Source organism: Notamacropus eugenii, chromosome 3 (assembly GCF_028372415.1).
Source record: "Notamacropus eugenii isolate mMacEug1 chromosome 3, mMacEug1.pri_v2, whole genome shotgun sequence".
NCBI lineage: Eukaryota > Metazoa > Chordata > Mammalia > Diprotodontia > Macropodidae > Notamacropus > Notamacropus eugenii.
The window spans coordinates 39,458,951-39,482,069 of NC_092874.1; the positions used below are offsets into that span (position 1 = coordinate 39,458,951).

At 38.7% G+C, this 23,119-nt stretch overlaps 1 protein-coding gene across 4 annotated transcripts in view; it reads left to right on the top strand.

The window, feature by feature from the left end:
• The window catches only part of ATP2C1 (ATPase secretory pathway Ca2+ transporting 1), a 177,599-nt gene that overhangs the window by 105,522 nt on the left and 48,958 nt on the right, over positions 1 to 23,119 (top strand). For all 4 annotated transcript variants that reach the window (XM_072651305.1, XM_072651304.1, XM_072651302.1 and 1 more), the window contains 4 exons: positions 13,319 to 13,429; positions 14,422 to 14,538; positions 16,256 to 16,345; positions 17,652 to 17,687. In XM_072651305.1, the coding sequence (XP_072507406.1) occupies positions 13,361 to 13,429; positions 14,422 to 14,538; positions 16,256 to 16,345; positions 17,652 to 17,687 (312 nt within the window). In that variant the 5' untranslated portion in view covers positions 13,319 to 13,360. The remainder of the gene's footprint in view (positions 1 to 13,318; positions 13,430 to 14,421; positions 14,539 to 16,255; positions 16,346 to 17,651; positions 17,688 to 23,119) is intronic.

Sequence of the window (23,119 nt, forward strand, 5' to 3'; positions counted from 1 at the left end):
GGTCTTGATGATCTTCAGAGAAGAATGGAAAGAGAGGGGAGGAGGGAACACATTGCGAGGGGAGGAGGGAACACATTGCGAGGGAAGGGAAAGGAAGGTTAGAGAAAATCCCATATGATCAGGGTGCTCAAGTAAGCATGTAGACAAATGAGGAGTGAGTGGAACAGTTGATACTTGAACCTTAACTAGTATGAGCTGGTCTAAGGAGGGAAGAATACCCATACACACACACACATGCATACAAAAACATATTTCATCCAACAGGGACATAGGACAGAAAGAAGAGAAGGGGGAATGAGAGTTAAGGGAGAGATTGATCCTAAGCAAAATGAACTGCAATGGAGGATGTTCCAAAATACAGCTCTTTTTCAGGTGGCAAATAATGGGAATCTGAGAGGTGTGTCCATAAACTGGTGATGGCTAGACAAGTTATGGCATATAAATGTGATGGGATATTTTTGTGTAGTAAGAAATGATGAAGGGGATAAAATTAAAAGAAGTTTTAGAGAATCCTGGGCAGACTTGTATGAACATATAGAGAGTGCAGTGAACTGAAATAGAAGAGCAATTTATAATACAGGGATAATGTAGTAGAATCAAACAACTCTGAAAGAATTAGGAACTCGGATCAGTGTAATACCAGTCATGGTTCCAGAGAACTAAGGAGGAGACATGCTCTTCACCTCCTGATTGAGAGGTAGAGGACTCAGAGTGCAGAGTCAGACCTTTAGATTTCTTTTGGCAGATGGCCATGGTGAAATTTGTTTTGATTGACTCAATTAATATATATTATCCTGAGGATATTTAAGGATGAAATTGAGTGGAAGGCAGCAAATCAACTAAAAATGGAAAAAATCTGCAATGATTTTATATAAGGTTTTTTTTTTTTTTATCATCAGGAACAATGAAAACTTTTGGACTCTTCACATACTAATCCTGGGTTTGTGGCATGAGGAAGTGGAACTAGAAAAAACAGATGGAAAGAGCAGCTGGATTAGTCCAAGGATATCTATCTAGAGGAGGTGTGAGGGCAGCCTCTCTCCACGCTCCACCCACTCCTGAGAGAAAAATTTAAGCCACATTATATAGATTGTTTTTAAGATATCTGAAAGAAGGGAGAATACCAATACCTTGGAAAAGTCTTAGACCTAGTTATTTTCGTAGGCTAGCCAGAGAATTTAAATAACTTCTGATGTGTACACCTGCTCTCATTGACCAGCATTTCCTGGGCAGTGAAGTTGATTTTAAGAGCATCAGCTCTTTCTTTGAAATTGGTAGACAGGATTTTTATGAGCAGTCTCCAAGTGCATTCTTGCTGAAGTTACGAGAAGGGGGTAGGCAAACTTATGCAAATGACATTCTTTCTACAGCATGGTATTGCTTTACATTCACACAGAAGCTGAAAGTATAGAGGAAACAATGCTTGGTTTTAACTATAAAATAAATGGTTTTGATTTGATAGAACAGAGTATTGCCTTAAGGGCTCTCTTCCAGCAAGGTGTTTCCCATGCATATTTTAAAATCCTGCAAGGTTCCTTGAAAGATGTAAATTAACTTTTTTCCACTCTATTAAGTGAGTCATAAAACAGAGATGGTTCAAATGATAGGATGTGTTCGGTGCTTTGCAATTCTTAAAGCACTGTCTAAATATGAGTTATTATTACTGTTACTGTTCACACATGAAAAACTAAGATGAGAAATACCTTTTGCCAAAACTGTGTAGTTGCTCACAACTCATAGACTTGGTTTATCAGTACACATAACATGATCCAGGATCATGGATAGTATAACTATGGACAGTAAACTTGACTCAGAATCAAAAAGGAGGAAGAGTGGGCTGAATTGCTTTTGGAAAATCGTGCAGTGCTTCTTCATAAAACAGGCCCATCTTAATATCCCTGTTCTTCAGTAATGACATAGAGCTACAAGTCCTGAAATACTATCTCTGAAGACACGCACACACACACACACACACACACACACACACACACACACACACTTCACCAATTCTTTGCTATTATAAAAAGTGCTGTTATAAATATTTTTTTAAATTCACTTGTTTTGTTTTCAGTGTTTGACAATCACTTCCATATATCTTGAATTTTTTCCCTTCCCTCCCACTCACTCCTCTCTCCCCTCCCACTCCCTCCCTGAGATGATGTACAATCTTACATAGATTTTACACATGCATTCCTGTTAAATACATGTTGCATAGAAGAATTAAAATGAATAGGAGAAGCCATAAAACAAAACATAATACAAAAGAAAATAGTCTGCTTCTATCTGCGATCCAATTCCATGGTTCTTTCTCTGGAGGTGGAAGGTGTTTTTCCTCAAGTCCACTGGAAATTTTTTTAATTCCATGCATTGCAATGAAGTACTAAGTCTACCAGAAAAATTCCTCGCACACTATGGTTGTTGCAATTCTCCTGGTTCTACTCCTTTTGCTCAGTATCAGTTCATATAAGTCTTTCCAGGCATCTCTGAAGTCTTCCTGTTCATCATTTCTCATAGCACAATAGTATTCCATTACATTCACCTACCACAACTTGTTCAGCCGTTCCCCAGTTGATGGGCATCCCCTTGATTTCCAGTTTTTGGCCACCACAAAGAGAGCTGCTATAAATATTTTTGTACATGTTGGGACCCTTTCCCATTTTTGTGATCTCTTTGGGATAGAATCCCAGAAGTGATACTGCTGGGTCAAAGGGTATGCACATTTTTGTAGCCCTTTGGGCATAGTTCCAAATTGTTCTCCAGAATGGCTGGATCAGCTCACAGCTCTACCAACAATGAATTAGTGTTCCAACTCTCCCGCATCTTCTCCAACATTTATCATCTTCCTTTCTGTCATGTTATCCAGTCTGATAGGTGTATGTGGTACCTCAGAGTTGTTTTGATTTGCATCTCTCTAATCAATAGGGATTTAAAGCATTTTTTCATATGACTATAGATAGCTTTGATTTCTTCCTCTGAAAACTTGCTGTTCATATCCTTTGACCATTTATCAGTTGGGGATGCTATAAATATTTTGGTATATATGAGGACTTTGTTCTTATCAGTGACCTCCTTGGTATATAAGACTAGTATTAGAATCTCTGGGTTAAAGGTTGGGGACATTTTGAGTCATTTTATTAACATAATTCCAAATTTCTATGTACTTGTACAAGTGATCATACTGATTCAGAACTCCACCAACAGTGTACTAGTGTGCTTATACCCTAATCACTCTAATATTGACTATATCCACATTTTCATGCTCCATTATTATCCATGTGATGTCTAGTGATGTAGAGGAGGGTCCCCTGCATGTTGGGCATCCCAGCTTTGGAGGTTTACAGAATACTGTGGACAAGTCTTACTGGATAAAGGGGAATGGAGAGATTACAACACTGTTATGGAAAGAATACTCATGTTTATCAAAATCTCAGAGCCATCAAAGTAGATTTTCTTCTACATGAGTATTAAATGAATAGATAAGTGGGTTTTTGTATGCTTATAATAATAGGAGAGTCTGTTAGTTTTGTAACTTTCTTTTTCTGTATCTTATCTCTTCCTGCATTATTGGGGATTTAAATGGCAATTTGTAATATCAACCATCTAATACATTCATCTTCCTTGGCCAGACAAAGATTTCCACATACTTATATTCTAATGTCCAAAAGACAGGTATTTTTTCTACTATTCTTTGTTGAACTTCATGAATTTTATATTGATGGAGCTTATGAGTTTGCGGTATGGTTATTCATATTTAGACAAACGCATACCCTCCCCACCCCACCCCCCCCACCACAGTGTGGAGGTGATGCTAGGTTTTAGAGGACTGTGCCAGAAGAGAATAAACATTGGCTAGCTTATCAAGGCAGTGAGCCTCAGAGCAGGGGCCTCGTCACAGATTGTTCATCTTGCTGACAAGTTCATTCCAATTAGAAAGACTCTGAAAAGGAGCCTAGTGATGGACTGCCCTTGGGCCAAACCTTCCATCTTTCAGCATGACTCCTCACCCCACTGGCTGCAAGTGAAGGATTGTCTGCTGCACCAGCTCTCAAGCACTATGGACAGCGTCATGGAGGAGTTCCTCCCTGTTGAGATAGCCAGAGTGATGAGGTGCCGAGTACTGCACAGGGCATGTGGTTTCAGTGTAGCTTCTAATCATTGGTGAATCTGGATAGCCTTGTTAATTATCACAGCTGAACCCATTGCCCTTGGCATCTGAAATGATAGTTTGGGATGAATCTGTTTTACTTTAAATTTTAGGGGGCTTGTTGATAATGTTTAGGTTGAGCATATATGAAATATACATGAGCATATATTGATTCAATGTGTATTTTTCCTTTCAGACTATTAAACCACTACTTGGTGATTCTAAATAGTCTGAAAAAAATAATGCATTTTCTAAAGATATCCAGCCTGCATAGCTTAGAACCTGGTAAGGTTATTAGTAGCAGAAAAAAAAAGCTGAAGTTAAGGTTCATTTTTCATAAATATTTGCCTAAAATGCATCCATGGTATAGCAGATAGAGTGCTAGACTTGAATTCAGGGAGACTTCAGTTTGAATCTTGCTTTCAGCACCTGTAAAATGAGGATAGCTTTAGTACCTACTTCATAGAGTTGTGATGATTCCTGGAACACTGTCAGATTGGGGGGACCTGGAGAAGGGCTCTAGTGCTGGAGAATGCAAATGTCCCAGTTTTTAAAGCAGAAGAGTTCGTGAACTACCCTGGCAAGATTTTAGAACATTTTTTTTTTTTTTTATTAAAGAAGAATTTAGTGAACATACAGAAATGGAAGTAGTGATCCCAGAAGGTAAGCCCAGCTTGATCCAGCTAGGCCATGCCAGGCTGACATTGTCACTAAAGAGGTAGATCTGGGAAATGTGATAGATCGTCTTCCTATATTTTGTCCAAGCTTTAAAACTGCCTCCTTTTTGCTTACAGAATGGAGAGATGTAGGCTCAGCAATAGCACAATTAGATTGGAAACTGGCTGAATGGAGAGTTATTCATCCTGTAATGTTCGCAGTGAAATGCCCCTGGAATCTGCGGTCAGCCCTCTGTTGTTAAGCATTTTTTATCAGTGATTTCATTGAAAGCATAGATGTCAGACTTATCTGGTCATTATTTTTTAAACTTCCTTTTTATTACCATGAAATTGATAAACTTGAGCAAACATGAACATTTCCGTACACAAAGAACAGAAAAAAAGGGCTATATATGAAATCATCAATCTCCACTATGTTCAGCTTGGGTTTTGTTGTCATGCTTTCTAAATTTAAAATGGTAGTTCCAGCACTTGCCTGCTTGCGTGTGTATTTCTGAACGTTTGGTCGCTCTCTTTGGATAATTTTTTTTTACTCTTACTGTTGTTGCTGTCATTAACACCTTCTGTCCCTCTCCCCCCAACAAAATAAAAATTAAAAGCCCTTCATCATAACAAATATAATCAAAGCAAAAGAAACACACATGCTGGCCACATCAGGTTTCTGTCTCATTCTGCATGTCTGGTTCATCAGCTCTTTGCCAAGAGGTGAGAAACATGATTGATTATCAGTCTTCTGGAGGCCTGATTAGCTACTGTTGTTGGTCCTGTTTCTTAAGTCTTTGACAGTATGGTGATTTTTTTGTATGAATTTTTCTAATTCTTCCTGCTTCACTTTGCATCAGTTCATATAGATCCTCTGAGGATTCTGTGTCTGCCATTTTCTTCACTTCTTGTGCTGTGTTAATAATATTCTGTTAGATTCATAGATCACAGTTTGCTTAACTGTACCCCAATTGATGATACTTATTTTAATTCCATTTCTTTATAGCAATAAAAAGTGCTGCTACAAAATTTTTTTGCACTATGAATCTTTTCCCTTTTTGTGGTGGTGGTGGGGTGGTACACAATCTTACCTGATTTGAGTATGACACAAAACTTGGAGGATAGCTTATGTGTTAGATAATGCCTAATATATAATGATGTTTTAATAATAATTATAGATAATTAAATGTTAGGTAATATATTAGATGATAGAGTTCAAATTGGAAAAAAAAATTGTTCCTGGACTGAAAGGTTTGTAGGCTAAATCTGACAATATGAAATTTATTAGGAATAAATGCAGAGTCTTGTGCCTTGCTTAAAAAATCAATTTCATGAATCCACAATTGGGAAAGGTCCAGTTCATCTGAAAAAGATCTCTGCATTTAGTGGGTTGTAGATCCAGTATGAATCATGAGAATGATGTAATTATTAGAAGGGCTAGTATGGTTTGGGTGGCATGGGGAAGATGCTTCCCAAAGGCAGCACAGGGAGAGTCCTGTGGCCCTCTGCTCTGACCAAGCCACACCTGGGGGCGCGCATATATATGTGTGTGTGTGTATATACACACACACACACACACACATATACATACATATATGTGTGTATATATCATGTGTGTATACACACATACATATACACACATACACATATACATATATGTGTATTGTGTGTGTATATATACACACAATACACATATACATATCATATATGTATATATACATATATGTATATATAATGTGTATATATATATAATGTGTGTATATAAAATATAATTATGTGTATGAGTGTATAAAAGTATCTGTAGTTGTAGATGGACCACAGAAGTTAGATCTACAATAGATAATACACATTTTTTTTTCTAGGTACCTTCTGTTTATTCCCTCCCTGTCTTCCTGGGTCTAGTTCAAGTCTGCCCCAGAATTTCTGTGTAGCCTTCTCATTCTTCTGCAGTCTCATACTGTTTTCTCCTTTTCTGGCACTGAGGTTGTTCTTTGGTATTTGATCACTGGCTTTTGACCTTATGTGTTGATTAAATGTAATGTGGATAGTTAAGAAGCTATGATTGGCTGAGTAGTTCTAGTGACCTCTAGTGAGGTCAAGCACTGACCTTGTAATCAGGAAATCTGCATTTGTTCACATTCTGACTGAGTCCTAACAGTGTCATTGTGAGCAAATTCACCTCCCAGTTTCCTTATCTTGAAAATAGGAATACTATTTATACTGTCTATTTGATAGGGTCATTGTCAGGAAACTTAATATTACTGTTATTAAAAGTAGATCATAAACTTCCTTGAGACAAGGATTTTGTAGTTTTTGTGTCTCGTATGGTACTTAGCACATTGTTACCACATAGCTGACTAATGCATAGGTTCCTTGGTATAATTCTAATAAATGCTCCCACTAACTTTTTTTTTTTGTGAGGCAATTGGGGTTAAGTGACTTGCCCAGGGTCACACAGCTAATAAGTATCTGAGGCTGGATTTGAACTCTGTCCACTGAGCCACCTAGCTGCCCCTTCCCACTGACTTTTAAAGCAAGGGGTATGATGTTGTTTTGTCATGCCCCAAAAGGAGATGAAACAAATGTGATATACTAAATTAGAAATTTGAGGTGAAATGCTAAAAAAAAAAAGTTTGTTTATCTATATCAATCTTATTTTATAATGCCAGTGCATTTATGTAACTGCTCTCCCTATCTCTTATTGGTGACTTAGTAGAGATCTAGAAAAAGTAGCAGACTAATGACTGAAAATGATGAGTTTCTTACTTTACAGTGCCACTTTCCAGCCTCAGACACTACCTGTGTGACCCTGGGCAAATCACTATGCTAAACCCATGTCTGCCCCAGTTTCTTCATCTGTAAAATGGAGATCGTAATAGCTCCTAACTCCCAGAGTAGTTGTGATGATCAAATGAGATAATAGTAAAGCGCTTAATACAGTGCCTGGCATACCATAGATACTGCGTAAATGGTAGCTATTGTTATTGCTATATTTGATTCCATATTTATTCCATTTCCAAACTTTTGAGGGAACATTGTGCCCATTTAACCAAAACAGAGCTTTTTGCATCAGGTTCAGTGCTGCAGTGGAATCTTGGTTCTTAGCAACAGCTGTAAAATCTTGGAGTGTAATTTATGGAAGCTGAATTCAGACTTCTCTAGAGAAAGTCAGAGATAGTTTAGTTTGCTGTGGTGTTTGGACATAGAGGTAGATGTGAGTGTGGTCTGCAGTTTAGCCAACCTGAGCTGAAAAGTTACTTAACTGGATCTAGAAACTCAAGAAGAATTTGGGGAGCAGGGTGGTCAGAGAACACCTAGCTCTGAGTTGCCTTTAGTCTCATCCATTTCTTACACTCCATACTTGATATTTCTGTTTTGAGAAAAAAAGGATGCTGCATCAGGTATGTAAAGAGATGAGATAACCCTATGTTATGTTTGTTGTACTGGATGGTTTTCAAGTGACTTGAGTTTGCAAATTATGATTCTAATAACAGTTGCAAGTGAATGTAACAGGATTAGAATGTTTTCATTGCTTCTTAAACTGTGGGTCCACCTAGTGAAAAATTTGCAACAGTAAAAGGTTTCTGAACTCAAAATGACCAAAATCAAACGGATAAAGAATCTGAGATGTTCTGGCAGCATTTGCCTCTGTTGCATTGAGCAACTTCACTGCACCCTTAGTTTTGAACACAAAGCACATGCACTTTGCATGTGGAAAAAATAAGAAGCCCTGCTTTAGATAATTCTCACTAGATTTTTTTTTTCTTAATCACTTTGCCTGTTTTTCCCAGGGGGAATAAAAAACTGTGTTACATGTTCTTGGCTTGTTGAATCTCAGTCAGACTCCTACTCATATCCTTGCAGTCTCAGTTCAGCCTGTAGTTGGGTATTTTTTTTTTATGATGACGCCTTTATTTGGTGGATTGAAAAAGGGAATAATAGAGCTAGATCTGAACAAGTGGGGGGAAATGACCAAATAATCCTCATTCCTTGAAATCTTTCTATTCATGTTTAAGTTTAGGAGGGGTTAAAACTTATGAAACTTCCTATTATAGTTCTTATTAATGTGGTAGTTGCTTGATCCATTAGTTTTCAACTGATAAAAGCCTTTTTCCTTCACATGGCTGAATTTTTAATGAAAACCAAGGATTTATTTTTTGCATACGTGATAGAAACATTTTTTTTCCAAATTGTTTTTTTTTTTTTAATAACTTTTTCCCAAGTAAATAATTTTTGAGTAGTCAAATATACTGGAACTGGTCTATTTAGAATATTTCTTTTCAGATTATTTTACTTATCTAGATTTAACAGATTTTTGGTAGCATTTATATAGGTATATAGTAGAGTCACACTCCATTCATTAGAGTCCCATAGAAAAAGATAATAAACTGGTTCCTGAAATTTTCAATTTTTAGCCTCTTGATAAAAAACACCCTGACTGTGCTTCCCTTGGCCCTCTCCTATGATTTTTGGTACCCTTAGAACTTGATCTCTGTCATATAGAATAGGAAGCATTATGGAGAGCAAATAGCTACCTTTTGATTAACAAACTGTGTAAAGAAATATGCTTGCACCATATTTTTAGGAGATCCAGTTGACTGGGTGACATTACAATTTTCCTTTCTCATTTTAGAATCTAAATTGAACAGATGAGTATAAAAATGAGGGTTTGTTACATATAACATACTGCCATTCTATTTTATGTTGAGATAGATTGTAAACGCATTGGGAGCAGAGATGGGTAGAGCTCAACAGTGCATGGCTCTTAAGAAATGCTTTCTGCTTAACTGCTCAAGATTTAGGTTCTTTTTTCCAAAAGGAAAGTAGGACATTAAGAACTTTCTGAAAATTGTTCTTGATTTAGAAAGGATAACCAATAATCCATCTGTTTAAAAGCAAAATTTTGATTTTTATGGTTTTAAAACATTGTTTCCAGCATCTAGTTTCTTTAGACAAGTCTCAGGTATGTGAGGGGAATGGGGGGCATGGGGGTTTCTTGTATCTTGATTTTTTTTCTTTTACTTTTCTGATTCTTGGTAGTTGGACCTAGAGGATGGAGTGTAGGACCCAGAGTTGGGAAGACCTGGGCTAGAGGGTCTGCTTTTATCCTTACCAGGGAGTGGTATGACAGTGGGCAAGTCATTTCCCTTCTGAATTTTTGGTTGGTAATACCTGCCTCATGAAGTTGTTAGGTTTAAGTGAGAAGACAGAAGTGCTTTGCCATCTCTTCAAAAGCACAATTGACATTTACTTTCTAATGTCCCTGACTTTGATATTTCTCTGCTTATACCTTGCTTTTGGAATATTTTCACCAATTCTTCTGTTCTCCTAGCTCTTCCCTTAGTCTTAGATATGATCTTATTTCTCAGCTGTTTTTCCTGCAATATCCTTGCTTCCTAATGTGAATCTGCTTTGAGAGAATCTTCTGGAAAAATACCAAGTCTTGATGTATTAGCTTTCTGTTTGGTTGTCCAGATTTTATTGCCCCAAATGTTAGAATATCAGTAATCTGTCTCTTCAGGACATTTGTCATTTTGTAGTTGATTTATTTCCTAGGGCTAAGATATATCTCTTCATCCTTAAATTCCACAAACAAGGAAGCTTTTTGTGCCAGGTGCTGGGAACACACAGATGAAAAGCGAACAGTTCTGTCAGGTGACTTCTCCGTAGCATGAAAGGGAAATATGCTGTAGTTATAGATGACTGTGCTACAAAGCAGAACCATGGAGAATTCTCCCGACTTCTCCTGTCTGTGAGTCCCCAGAGGTGGAGTTAGTCTTCTTGGATTCTTGTGGGTGCTTCCTACAGTGTTCTGGGGCATTCCAGAGGCAAGTGCAGCTTGCATACTAAGTGAACATTATAAGAATATTTTTTCACCTAGTGTACAAGCTGCACTTGCCTCTTTATAGGAATATTTCCAGCCCTCCCTCACTCAAAACAAAGTCAAGTGCAAGTCATGTCATTATTTCTCTGATGGCGTGGTCTTCTTCGGCAGTGATGGATGAACACAATAGAAATATTTATCACTTGGTCACATTGAATGCTTTATTATCCATGAGATAATAGTATCTCCCATTCTGGTTTTGTTAGATTCATTTGTTAGTACTCTAGTGATTTTACAACCAGCATGTGTGTGTGTGTGTGTGTGTGTGTGTGTGTGTGTGTGTGTGTGTGTATGAGAATTGTAGACTTTATAATAAAGGAATATTAGAAGATCATTATGATGCATTTCTTTGGATGCAAGTAGGGAAAATATAAAAGTTATTTTTTTAAAAGACCTTTGAAAAAATGTTGAGGTAAGTTTGCCAAAAACCACTTTCTTTTGTGCAAGGGACCTTTTTTTTTTTAAATGTGGATGAGGGAGTTGAGGTGGGGACAGCAGTTGAACCAGATATGCTCCAAGCTAAATGAATATTTACTTTAGAAACCAGTTACATTTAATGATTTGCCATTAAAATGGATGCTATTAGTCCTTCCTCAAATAATTATAAAGGGATTTCCCTATATTAAAATTAATATGCATAAAGCTTATATAATTTAATTATATATAGAAATTATATATGTATGTAAATACTATTACCTACATAAGTAGATCTTAGTTATTTTCTTGTGTGTCATTTTTATAGATGCACATAATGTGTACGTTTCAAGTTCAACTACCTGTTAGAACTGGCAAAAGTACTAAACCTTTAGTAAGTTTGTGTTTTAAAAGTTGTTTTACGCATACTTACAACAGCTCTGAGATAGGTGCTGTAAGTGGTATCTCCTTTTTTTTTATGGACTTTTTGTTTGCACCAGACCCAAAACACATGCATGCTATTTTCTTTTACATATAAAGTGTAATGTTTCAAATATATTCTTTTTTCTTTTATTTTTCCCAAATAGAATTAATTTCAGCCTAGGCAAGGAATTTTAGTGTTGTAGTTAGAATTCCAACCTCAGAGACTCCTCCACAGATTTGGGGAAGTGTTCTTTCCACCACTAGCCAAGCAGCTAATAATAACTTCTTGATTTTTTTCTTAAAAATAATTTCATTCTTCAAAATGCAGAGGAATCAAGAGAGGGAAATTCTGTACTGAAACTGATTCCAGGTAACAGGGAGGGACTTTGGTTTCTGGTTTGGAAATAATGGGAACCTTGAGGGTAAATAGAACCATTCTTCCCCATGTCGAGTTTGCCACAGAAAAAAGGTGAGGTAATCTGGGCATCACCTGACATGACTTCTAGAATTTGGAGGGAGCTGATGGAAAAGTGTTCATAGAAAGGATAGGAAAGATCTCGTGGAACACAACTCCAAAGGAGGTCATTCCAGGAGTGACAAGGTGTTAGCATGGGATTATGAAGACAAAAAGGGGGGAACCATTTCAAAAGGGTAAGGACAAAAATGTGAATGTGCAGAGGAATCTACCGCTCAGTTAGGTTTGGAAAAGCTCTGCATGGAAGACCAAAACAGTAAGCCAGATTCCTAGTGGGGATTAAGGGGCAGCATCGATTTGGCAGGAGATAGAAGTAATCCAGCTCATCGTAACTGGTGACAGGACAAGGATGTGGGGGTTTGAAGGAAGAGGAGAATTCTGGAATTGAGCTGATTACTCAAGGACAGAGATTAAACAGGGAAGAAAGTGAAATTAGAGGCGGGATTAGAGTTTGAGAAAGTGTTGGGGGGAGCGGGGCAGGGATTGGAGGTCCTAAGGAGCACAGGGAATGATTTTAGCAGGGGCAAGACCTAGGAAAAGCTCTAATAATAGAAAGTTTTGGCCAAATGGAGGCATATCAGAGGTTTTGATCTTGGAAATTGAAACAGGAAGAACTGGTTAATAGTGAGACTCAGGGTGTGACCTTGTCTGTGACAGTTGTTCCTTGGAGACTAGGTCGAAAGTTTTGAGATTGAGGAAATGGGACGTTAGAAGGGGAGATAAGGCAACACGAGATGCATGGGGACACCCAGGAAACTGTAGAGCAGCTCTTGCCTCAGAGCCCAGGTTCCTGGTGCCCTGCTTAACCTTCCTGGAAGCCAGCCAGTCAGCATGGGGCCCTGGCAGTGGGCAGTGATGTGACTAATGCAGGGAGTTGTTCCAATGAGAAACCGTCTCCATTCAGCTTGCCTGTGTACTCTTAAGCCATGCATTGGGGATAATGAGCTGGAAGATTATGAGCAATCCTCAGGATTGGATAGGTAAGACATCTGTCATGGATTTTTTAGTGCTATATAAGGGAGAATCTTTTTTTTTTTTTTTAACTTGTGAAATGTATTCTTTTATGGAGCATAGTATGTTTTCACCTGCTTTGAATTTTGAAATGTATAATCTTGAAAATTAATGCAGTGATTCCAGGAAGAGTTATTAAGATAATGAAACTCTTTCTGTGTGGAATCTGAGCATGTTAATCATTCTTTACTAAAAACTGAAGATAAGTGGTAGGGATTTAATTTGTAGAAATTCTAGACAACATCACCTGTTATTGGTTGTGAAATATATGTTCTTTGCATGTCTAGACTTTACTTTTTGTTTCTCAGGTTGCACGTTTTAAAAAATTACCAAATGGTGAAAATGAGACAATGATTCCTGTATTGACATCAAAAAAAGCAAGTGAATTACCAGTCAATGAAGTTGTAAGCATTCTTCAAGTAAGTGATGGAGTGGGATTTGGGCTATTAAAAAAGAACCAATAACTGTGATAACGTTCAGTCAAGATTATGTGAACTGTACTATTGTTACTAAAAAATGTATTTGACAAGGTCAGTTTGTATCATTTGACATAGTTCTGCTTTTTAAAAATCCTGCTTTGACTTAATGATATTTGTAAGAGCAGGATAAAAGGGAAGTTCAGAGGTACTTTTAAAGTTTAAACATTTTTTTCCCAAAATAATAAAGCAGATATTATTTATATTTTTGCTAAGGTAACCTTTTTTATGTCACCTCTCCTCACTAAAACTTACATAGAAAATATTGTTTCTTTAGTATCAGGGACTTTAATGTATGCTGAAATGATGATTGAAGTTAGTTTTAAAAATTGAAGTCTTTTAGTAGTCGCTTAGTAAATGTTTATTGATTGACATTTAGCCACCAAATTTTAAAAGTCACCTAAATTAGCAAAGTAATAATGTAGTTTAGGATTTGTGATTTAGAATGAGTTTGAGCATAGAACTTTTAACCAGGGAAAACTACTTACTCTTGGGTTGCAGCTGCTTCTTTAGTTTTGTTGTTGTTGAGAGTGATATTAAGTCATGAGAATTAATGACAGGATGTGAGGAATGTGATTAAGTCTCTTCAAGTCCCAAGGTCCAGCTCATTTTAGATTTTCTATTGATTAAGTTGGGAAACATGTACTATTTGCTGGTGATGAATGCTTTCTTCTTTCCAGTAGTGGGGATCTCTGTTCACTTCAGTGTTTGTGATTGGTCCTATAAAGAGAAAAGTCTACTAATATGGCCTTGATGGTTCAGAGAATATTCAGTTTTTCCTGTCAGTTTTAGGAAGAAGATTTTACAAAGAATTTACAAGCTAGTAACTTCCTTTTTACAGAGCTATCATTTCTCTTCCTTCATTGAGGAATAAAAGAGCGTAATAACATGATGTTAGACTTTATAATAACGGTTTACCCTGCACAATCCAATAGGCTGATCTTCAGAATGGCCTAAACAAATGTGAAGTGTGTCACAGGCGAGCTTTCCATGGGTGGAATGAGTTTGATATCAGTGAAGATGAGCCACTGTGGAAGAAGTATATTTCTCAGGTAAGACTCTTCCTCCTTTGCTTTCAAACAAACCTCTCCTCCCTCTAACCCCTGCAATCATTGTCAGCTACACTCATTACATCTTAATTTTGAATTTTTCTCTTCATAGTACGTGGTGCTGGTGTTGTTGATTTTTGTTGCAAGAGGATTGTTGAGTTGAACCTTCAGATTCTCATATCGAGAGCAGTAATTTCAGATGGGCATTTTCACATAGTAGATGGGAAATGTATGTGATTGGTGATTCCTTGTAGGATCATCATAGCCATTAAACAAGGGGAATGGACTGTCTTTAGCAAATCGTTTGTCCCTGTGTCTAAAAGACTTTTCTTATTAATTTGTCTGCCTGATAATGTGAGTTAGAGGGTGCAGTACCAAGATTCTGTATAAATTTTTGACTAGAAGAGTTAGTTTTGAAGGGAACACTTAAATTTTTCTTAACATATTAAAAAAAATGACAAGCTTTCTTCATAATTTATCATAGCAGATTATTTCATTTGACTGATAAAGATAAGTATCTTGATTTGATAGTGTATTTACCTACAGTTAATGGAAAAGGTTTGCTTAATGGGAAAACTGAACTTGACTTACCAACCACTCCTGGTCTCTTGAGTGGCAGGAAGAAGAATGTGGGAGGTGACTAAGCGCCCTGGTCTTGACACCTCAATTTTGTACCATATTGGGCCAAAGTCAGCCCTCATCCCTCAAGTGCCTTCTGCTAGGCCCCAGAGGAAAGTGGAAAGTTTAGCCAAGACTCAGGCCCAGTTTCCTTGGGGACCCACAGTCTAATAGCAGAATAAAGGAAAACACAGCTGACTTCACACACAGTATTATTGCTTGGTCAGTGGAGAAGTGCAAAGCAAGGCCCTCTACTTCTGGTCTCCTGGCCCAGGCAGGCAAGGTCTGAGGTGCCTTCTAAGGACAGTTAGAAATTCAACAGAAAGGGGTGTGTTTTAGGAAACAGTAATAAAATTTGGCTGGAATATAGAGTGTGTGAAGGAGAATGATAAAATCCTTGAAATGCAGGTGCTAGGTTGTGGAGTGCCTCCAATGCTAGGCACAGACAAAGGACTGTGACCTTAAAATTCTTCTCGCCTTAAAAATCTTTAATGACAACAGATGATATATCGTATCTATAATACTGTTGGAATCCCTTCTGTCCTTCCTTTTGTGTGCTCTGTTGCCCCGCTGCCTGCAGGCCATCCAGACAGATTCTAAGGAAGGGCTGTGTGGGGGATTGTGTGTGAGACTGACCTCTCCAATCCTCATCATCTGGAAGTTCTTGCAGGTGTTCAGTCGAAACCCTTCTGCTTTTTTCTCTTGCCTCGTCCTCTGGGAAAACTTCACAAGAGCTCCAACACCATCCCCGTAATTTCACAATTGATTCAGTTCGTTCTCAGCCCTTTTCACTAGCCTGGCTCTCTAGAAGTACTGCTTGGTATCTGGAGGGAGGGCTCACGGCTGTGTTTGAGTGCCAGCTTGGATATTTCCCTGCTATAGAGATAGCTTTTGTTTATTTGGAGTAGCAGATTCTGAGTGAATACGCTTATATTGTATAAGACTTCTGCTCAAAACGGAAAAGATTCACAAAATGGACCTTGGTGGTGGATCTGCTTGTTTCCTCTTAGAATGTTTTTTGAGGTGGGAATCTGTTATTACAAAAGAACTTTGTTCTTATTGACTATCACTCAGCTGCTAATGGTTTTACTTTTACTTTCAGTTTAAGAATCCCCTCATCATGCTGCTTCTGGCGTCTGCAGTCATCAGCGTGTTAATGCACCAGTATGATGATGCCGTCAGCATCACTGTGGTAAGAATTAGAAGGGTTTGGGGAATGGGAAGCTGTGCAGAAGAAAAAGTCTGGTTTTTCATTTTGATTACACTTGAATTTAGACATGTTTCTTGCTTAATATTGTTCCATGGGTTAAGGAAATTAGCGTACAGATTCTCTTATTCATCATAATAACCTACTCAAGGGTTCAAAATATTTCTTAATGTAAAATCTTATTTTATATGTGTTAGATTTTGAGTATCATATTAGTCATAGATTGAAAGTGTATGCTTTTAAACCACATTATTGTTCCACTTTAAGAATGAACCATTTTTAGCACTCTGTTGTAGATTTCATTTTGTATGACGATGAGATAAAGGCCTGACTATTGCTAAGTTAAAAATAAATTTTTTCAAAGCTGTAATTTGCATTGTAAAGTTGCTTTATTTCTCTCCAACTTATTTGCCCTGGTTGATTTTCTAATAGGGACTAGTCACTTGACTTTTAAGTAATTAGTGATTTCTTAGTTGTTTTCTTGCCCCTTTACCCTTAAATTAGATGCAGAATTTTAGCCCTTGACACCATTTACAAGACTGAAATATCTAAAGTGTTCTTCTTATACTGATGATTCAAAAAAATGAGGGATATCTCTATGAGAAGGAATCTTACATGAAAAATGTGCATTAGATGAAGTTTATTGACTTCAGAAAGCTAACTCTATAAATTGTTTGAATGTTACTTTGCCTTACTTATTTCTTTTGTCAAATGTGCAAATAAGGTGCAATTGACTCCATCTCTTGATATGAACAGTAGTGGTGTGAATGATTCACCATCAGAGCTGAACTTGCTAGTGAAACCCTGGGGTTGGACACCTTCACTGAAGAACCACAGCCTATCTTTGGAGACAGAACCAGATTTGGCTGGGCAGACAAGGCAGACATGCTGCTCCCTCCCCAACTTCTGTAAAGTGTCCCTTCTGCCCCCTAATCACATGGGAAATCTCTCATTTTCCACGGGGCAGGAAAGCCTCATTCTGGATAGTGATTTTCAAGATGACTGCATCCATGAGCAAAGCCTTTTATTTGTTATTTTATAAATGCCAGGATACCCTTGGCAAGTCACTGAGCCCCTGAGCGCCTTGGGCAGCTGTAGGACTCAAAGATGCAGACATGCCTTGGAAGAGGGAACTTCCTCACCTGGAAGGTGCCTTTCCCAGTGAAGTCATATGGATGAGCACTGTCTGTATATGGACATGAGCACTGAATTGAAGAGATGAGAAATGTTGATTCTTCCTTGAGGGTGACTTTCCTTCTGAGGGTGACTTTTTATGTTGTTTTTTTTTTAGGCAATACTTATCGTTGTTACGGTGGCCTTTGTTCAGGTAAGCAGCCTGAAAATGGATGTTTCCATCAGCTTTGATAAATGTGGCGTGATGTGGGAAAAGATGTTTCATTCTGTGGCTCCCTTGAAGGCCAGTAAGATGAGTGAGGGATAAATGGTTCAGGAGGCAAGTAGTACAGGAAATGGAATGAAGCAATAAAGTTTATTTGTTAACTTAGTTAATTTCTGTATTTTTAACATTCTTTTTAAATTTTGAGTTTCAGATTCTTTCCCTCCCACCACTCCCATACACTGAGAATATCAATTATATATGTGAAATCATGCAAAACATATTTCCATATTAGCTGCATCCCCCAAAAAAGCAAAAAAAAAAAAAAAGAAAGAAAACAAAAAACATTATACTTCAGTTTGTACTCAGAGTTCATTAGTTCTCTCTCTGGAAGCCGATAGCATTTTTCATGATGAGTCTTTTGGAATTGTCTTGAATCACTGTTTTTATCAGAGTAACCAAACGCTGAGCTTTTTAAAATATATAAAACAAAATCATGCAGTAGTAAAAGCCCAGAAATATAGCTGTATATTTTAAAAATTCTTTTTCCTTATCTGATCATGTCTTAGAACTTCCATAATTCTGTTACTTTTCATTTTCTACAGAGTTAAGTCAATTGGAAAAAGCCAGTAGGGAAGGTAGAAATCAGTGGGTATTTATGAAGAGATCACTTGGAGAAAATTCTATAGATTTCTGTGACTAAAAGGATAATGGCTAATCCATTTAGTAGAGTGGTACACTTGTTTACTCAGTTCCTGTTTTAAAACCTGCGCTGCTTCTGATCACCCGGGGGACTCCAGCAGTGGGATGTTCTGATCTGATCAAAGAACAGTTCCCAGTGAAGTAGGATATGAAACACAAGCTTCCTGTGCAGTTTTGAAGACCAGCCTCCCTGTTTTTGAGTTGGTCTAATAATTCAGAAATAAAAATGCCAAGATTTTCTATCTTTATTGATGAGCGTAGGTGTAAACAAATATAAACTAAGTTTTATCTGAGTATTAGCTTGGAAGAATATTGCCTTGTGCCTTCATATCTAATAATACCTAAATATTGATGAATGATGGCTCAGAGCCTGTGATTGAGAGGGGTGTTTGTTTTCTTACCTAAATGTCATAATACACACAAATATTGAATCACTGAACTGGGATGTTAGGAGGTTGCGAGCTCATTCATCTGCACCTCAATTTCATGCTCTTCTGTGGATTTTAAATTTTATTCTGGTTGATTGAAAATTTGGAATGTTAGTAATTCATCTTTTGTATAACTTTTCATCAGTCTTATGGCACGCGTTGCTGATTTCACTTCTTTGTGAATTGTTCTATGCTTCATCGCAATGTGATATGAAAAGCCAATCAAAATCAGATTGTTAGACGTGGCCTGCCTGTGAGCCTCATTAATAACCTTCTCAGAATTCCACGTTCTTAGAGTCTGCTTAGCTCCCACAGAACAGGCTACAGCAACTGACAGTGGTAGCTTCTCAGTGTAGCCCCTGTGATGAAAGGCACAGTCACTGCCCCTCAGGAGAAGTGGAGGTCCTGTGTCCACAGCAGTCAGACCTTTGAAGCATCCAGACAGATGTGCTCACTCACCTCTGAGGAGGCACACAGTTGTACCTGAGTTTGCTCCTTTTGATAGAGATAGAGAAAAGCCACCATGGAACAACTTCCTCTTTGCAGTTCACTCTGTTAAAGTGCCCTGCTTAGTCAGGATCATGGCAGCTGCTGTCAGCCATGTGCAGCCCCTTCTCTTTTTGTTCCTGTGTCTCTGCTCTGCTCCTTCTACCCTCATCCCGGGTGACGTCAGCATCCCTGTTAATGCTCCCTGAGACACCCTCACCTCTATTATTAAGCCCTTCACATCCTCTTCTACTCTACCTCAGGCACACACAGAAATGACCAAACCAAGATCGTTTTGTCTTTACCCATGTAGTCTCTTGTCAGAAACAAAAGCAACTTTTCTTCCTTAATTAGTCCCCTGGAGACTTTTCCTCATCCTTACTGTGAACTCTGATCCCTCCATCCCTCATTGCTCTCATGGGCCATTACCCTGAATTTTATTTGCCTCCTTAGAGATGATAGACTTGGTGTCAGAAAGGTGTGTGTTTGAATATCATTTCAGATACTTGCTAGATTTATGACAGGGCAAATGAGTTAACCTCGTCTCACCTCCATTTCCTCATCTATAAAATGGGTATAATAGCACTTATCTCAGGGTTGTTGTAAGGATTGACTGAAATGATACAAGGTGTCCCTTAATAGCCTAAAGCTACACTAAGATTTTAGGTGCACACTGTTTGTATGCAAAGCCCTTTGCAGTCCTTAAGGTGCGATGTAAGTGTTAATCGTGACTGTTCTTCTCCATCCTGACCCTGGAAGTTCAATTCCACATCGTTTTCCCCTTGCCAGTCCCTTCCCCCTTTGCTCTTTTGCTGCCCGTGCCTTGCCAGCCCCCAGTTCTGCTCTTTGCCTTTTCTGCACCTGCTTGTGGAGGAGGGTGTGGAGTTGGGGTGATTGGATCTCCCTCCTGCAGCATCATCTGAGTCGTCCTTGCCGTAGGGAGATAGCTGTTGTCCTTCTCTCATGTAGTCATGCTCATGTTTCCTGAATGTCCCCATGTACTTTACTGAGAAGAGAGAAGCTGTGAGCCACATGCTCCTTTCACTCGTTACCTCTCAGCAGTCTGACTCCTGCTCGCCATAGAGTTCATCAGGATTTCGGATGCTCCACATCTTTGGGGTCTTTGCTCAGCCCTGATCCTTTTCTGGCCTCTGCTGCATCTGTTGCTGCTCACCACGCTCTCATAGATACTCTTTGATGGGGGCTTTCATGACCCTCTTCTGTCCTGGCTCCCATCTTATGCATGTGTCTGATTCTTCCTGTTGGTTCATCGCTCCACTTCACACTCCAAGGCTCTGTCCCAGCCCCGCTTCTCTCTGTACCCTGTTTTGGATACCTCATTAGCTATTATGTCTCTATACATGACTCGCAGAACTATGTATTTGGTCTTGAGCTTCTGTCCCACATCACCAACTGAACCACCAGACATTGTAAGCCACTTGTCCTCTAGGGATCTCAGATTCAACATGTCCAGTACAGAACTCAACTTTCACTTCTTGTAGACACCTCTCTGTCTGCTGAGTACACCCCCATCCTTCAGCCTTCCGGACTTGTAACCTCTAAGTGGTCTTTGACTCCCAGAGGCTCTAACTGCAGACAGTCCTCCACATGGCTTTCAAAGTGATTTTATTTTTCTTAAGCAAAGATCATACCACATGGTTCCTCTTCTCAAGAAACTCATTGTCTCTAGGATCAAGTAGAAACTTTACTCTTTGGCTTTTAAAGCCCCTTTATTTTAAAGCCTGACCTGCCTTTCCAGATTCATTCTGCTGGACAGCAGACGACCCATAACACTCTGACCCAAACCAGATTATACTTAATTGGGAAATAGTTAACAACGTAAAACAAAAGCACAGTAAAACACTGATAATGCAAATACGTGGTTTTCTAAGTCAGTATTTGGCCCACAGGGATCCTTATATGTGGTTCGGTGTGCCAGTGTTTGTCTGGACTTGACATCCCTGGGCCAGCCCAGCTGCCTTTGCAGTGCTCCTGCACATGGAGCAGGCACTCCCATCTCTCTGCTTTTGTGCTGACTGGCCTTTTTCCAGAAGTACTTGTTGATTAACAAGTCCTTAATAGTGCCTCATTACATGTATGGACATATCCAGCATGCGTGTGGCATTCCATACTCCAGTGAAAATGGCCTAGTTGAAAGGATTTAGTCTGCATTAATGTATAGAACATATTAGTAATTATAATAATTATAAGTGCATTTTAAAATTTCCCATGGTCAGATTTAGTTGATATTAAAATTAGAATTTGATACCTGAACCTTATTAAGATGGGGCTTTTTATTATTGAAATACTTATTTTTGTGTCATTGACTTTTCCTTAGTAAGCGCCATTTTGTGAAAGGGCCTTTGTTCTAGAATTCTGATTTTGAAACAGGGTGGAGGAAGGAGAGTTTAGTTTGTGTACATTATGTCGATTTTGGGATGGACCATTTTATGTTACATCATTATTAATTTGGTATTTAGTAAGGAACCTGAAAACTTTATAGAAAGATTGTGTTCAGTTGTGTCTGAGTCTGTTGGTGGATTCTTGTACTTCCTAAAAATGGTGGTGATGGTGTATTTTGGGGGGGTGCTTTTGTGTGGCATCATTGATCTCCTCCCATACCCTGAGAGAGACTGTTGCTATTTCAGAATGGATGAGTGACTGAAAAGCATTTGTTTAGTGCATGGTGTGTGAGTTGTGTCCTGGTCAGTGGGGGAGGGTCACAACTTTTTAAAAATGCAAATGAGATAGTGTCTCTTAGTGTTGGCAGTAATTGTAACACTGATTTAATTATTATTCCCAGAGGAAGAGTTGGCTGCATGATGAATGGGATGGGGTGGGAGCATTTCAGGTGCTGGTTAAAGTGAGTCTTGTGAGTTTGTGTTCCAGACAGGATAGAGTTTCAAATACCAGTGGGTTACACCATCCAGGCCATGGCGTCTGGAGGTCCATGCAGTGGTCCACAGGGCTGTGCCAGGGTGAATGGTAGTCTTCCAGGCCCTCCTGAGAACTGCTAACTCCTCCCATGGCGTGGCTCTGAATGACACTGTCGGAATTTTCTGTAGGCATCCCTGTCAGCAGGGGTTCGATGAGTGTGGGTCAGATGTAGGTGGTCATCTGAAAGCCCAGATTTGGATTAGCAAGCTCAGGAATGCTGCTGAGAGCATCAACTTCCTAGGGTCCAGATTCCATTTCTCTACTTGGAGGCTTGCTTCCACATTCTGCAGCTACTTAGGAGATCTGAAGAACACCTTTCACAGGAGAGGAAGGGGCAGAAGAAAGCAGAAAAAGGGGGTTCTGGGGGAATTCTTGCCATGCAGCTGAAAGTGTCTGTTATTGGAATAAGACAAGGGGAGGTGACCACGTAATGGTGCAGTTGTGAAAGAAGCCCTTTTAGCCAGAATTGTAGGGCTGAGGTAACAATTTAGATGAGGCTGCAAGGGTTCCTTTTCCATGGATAAGAAGTAGTCATCAGGACAGGGGGTCAGAGCCTCTGCTTGTCGTGTGTCCTTGCATAGTTTATTATCTTTCTTCTTCAGTTGTGGTTGAGGACTTTATGTTGTTAGGCCACCAGATGGTGGGGGGAGAGGGTGTCCTCCATCACAGTGTTGTGAAATGATGATGGTTCCTGTTTTCCCTGTTGGGTTTGGAGAATGGCACACAGCATTTGTTCCTGTTTATACTTTATCATCTAGAAAGCTATAAATAGATACGTTAGTGTAGAAGTGTGGGTGTCATTCAAGTTAGGGAAGATTTGAAGAGAGCAATGTGATTATATAATTCCTTAGTTTTCATGATTAGGATCTA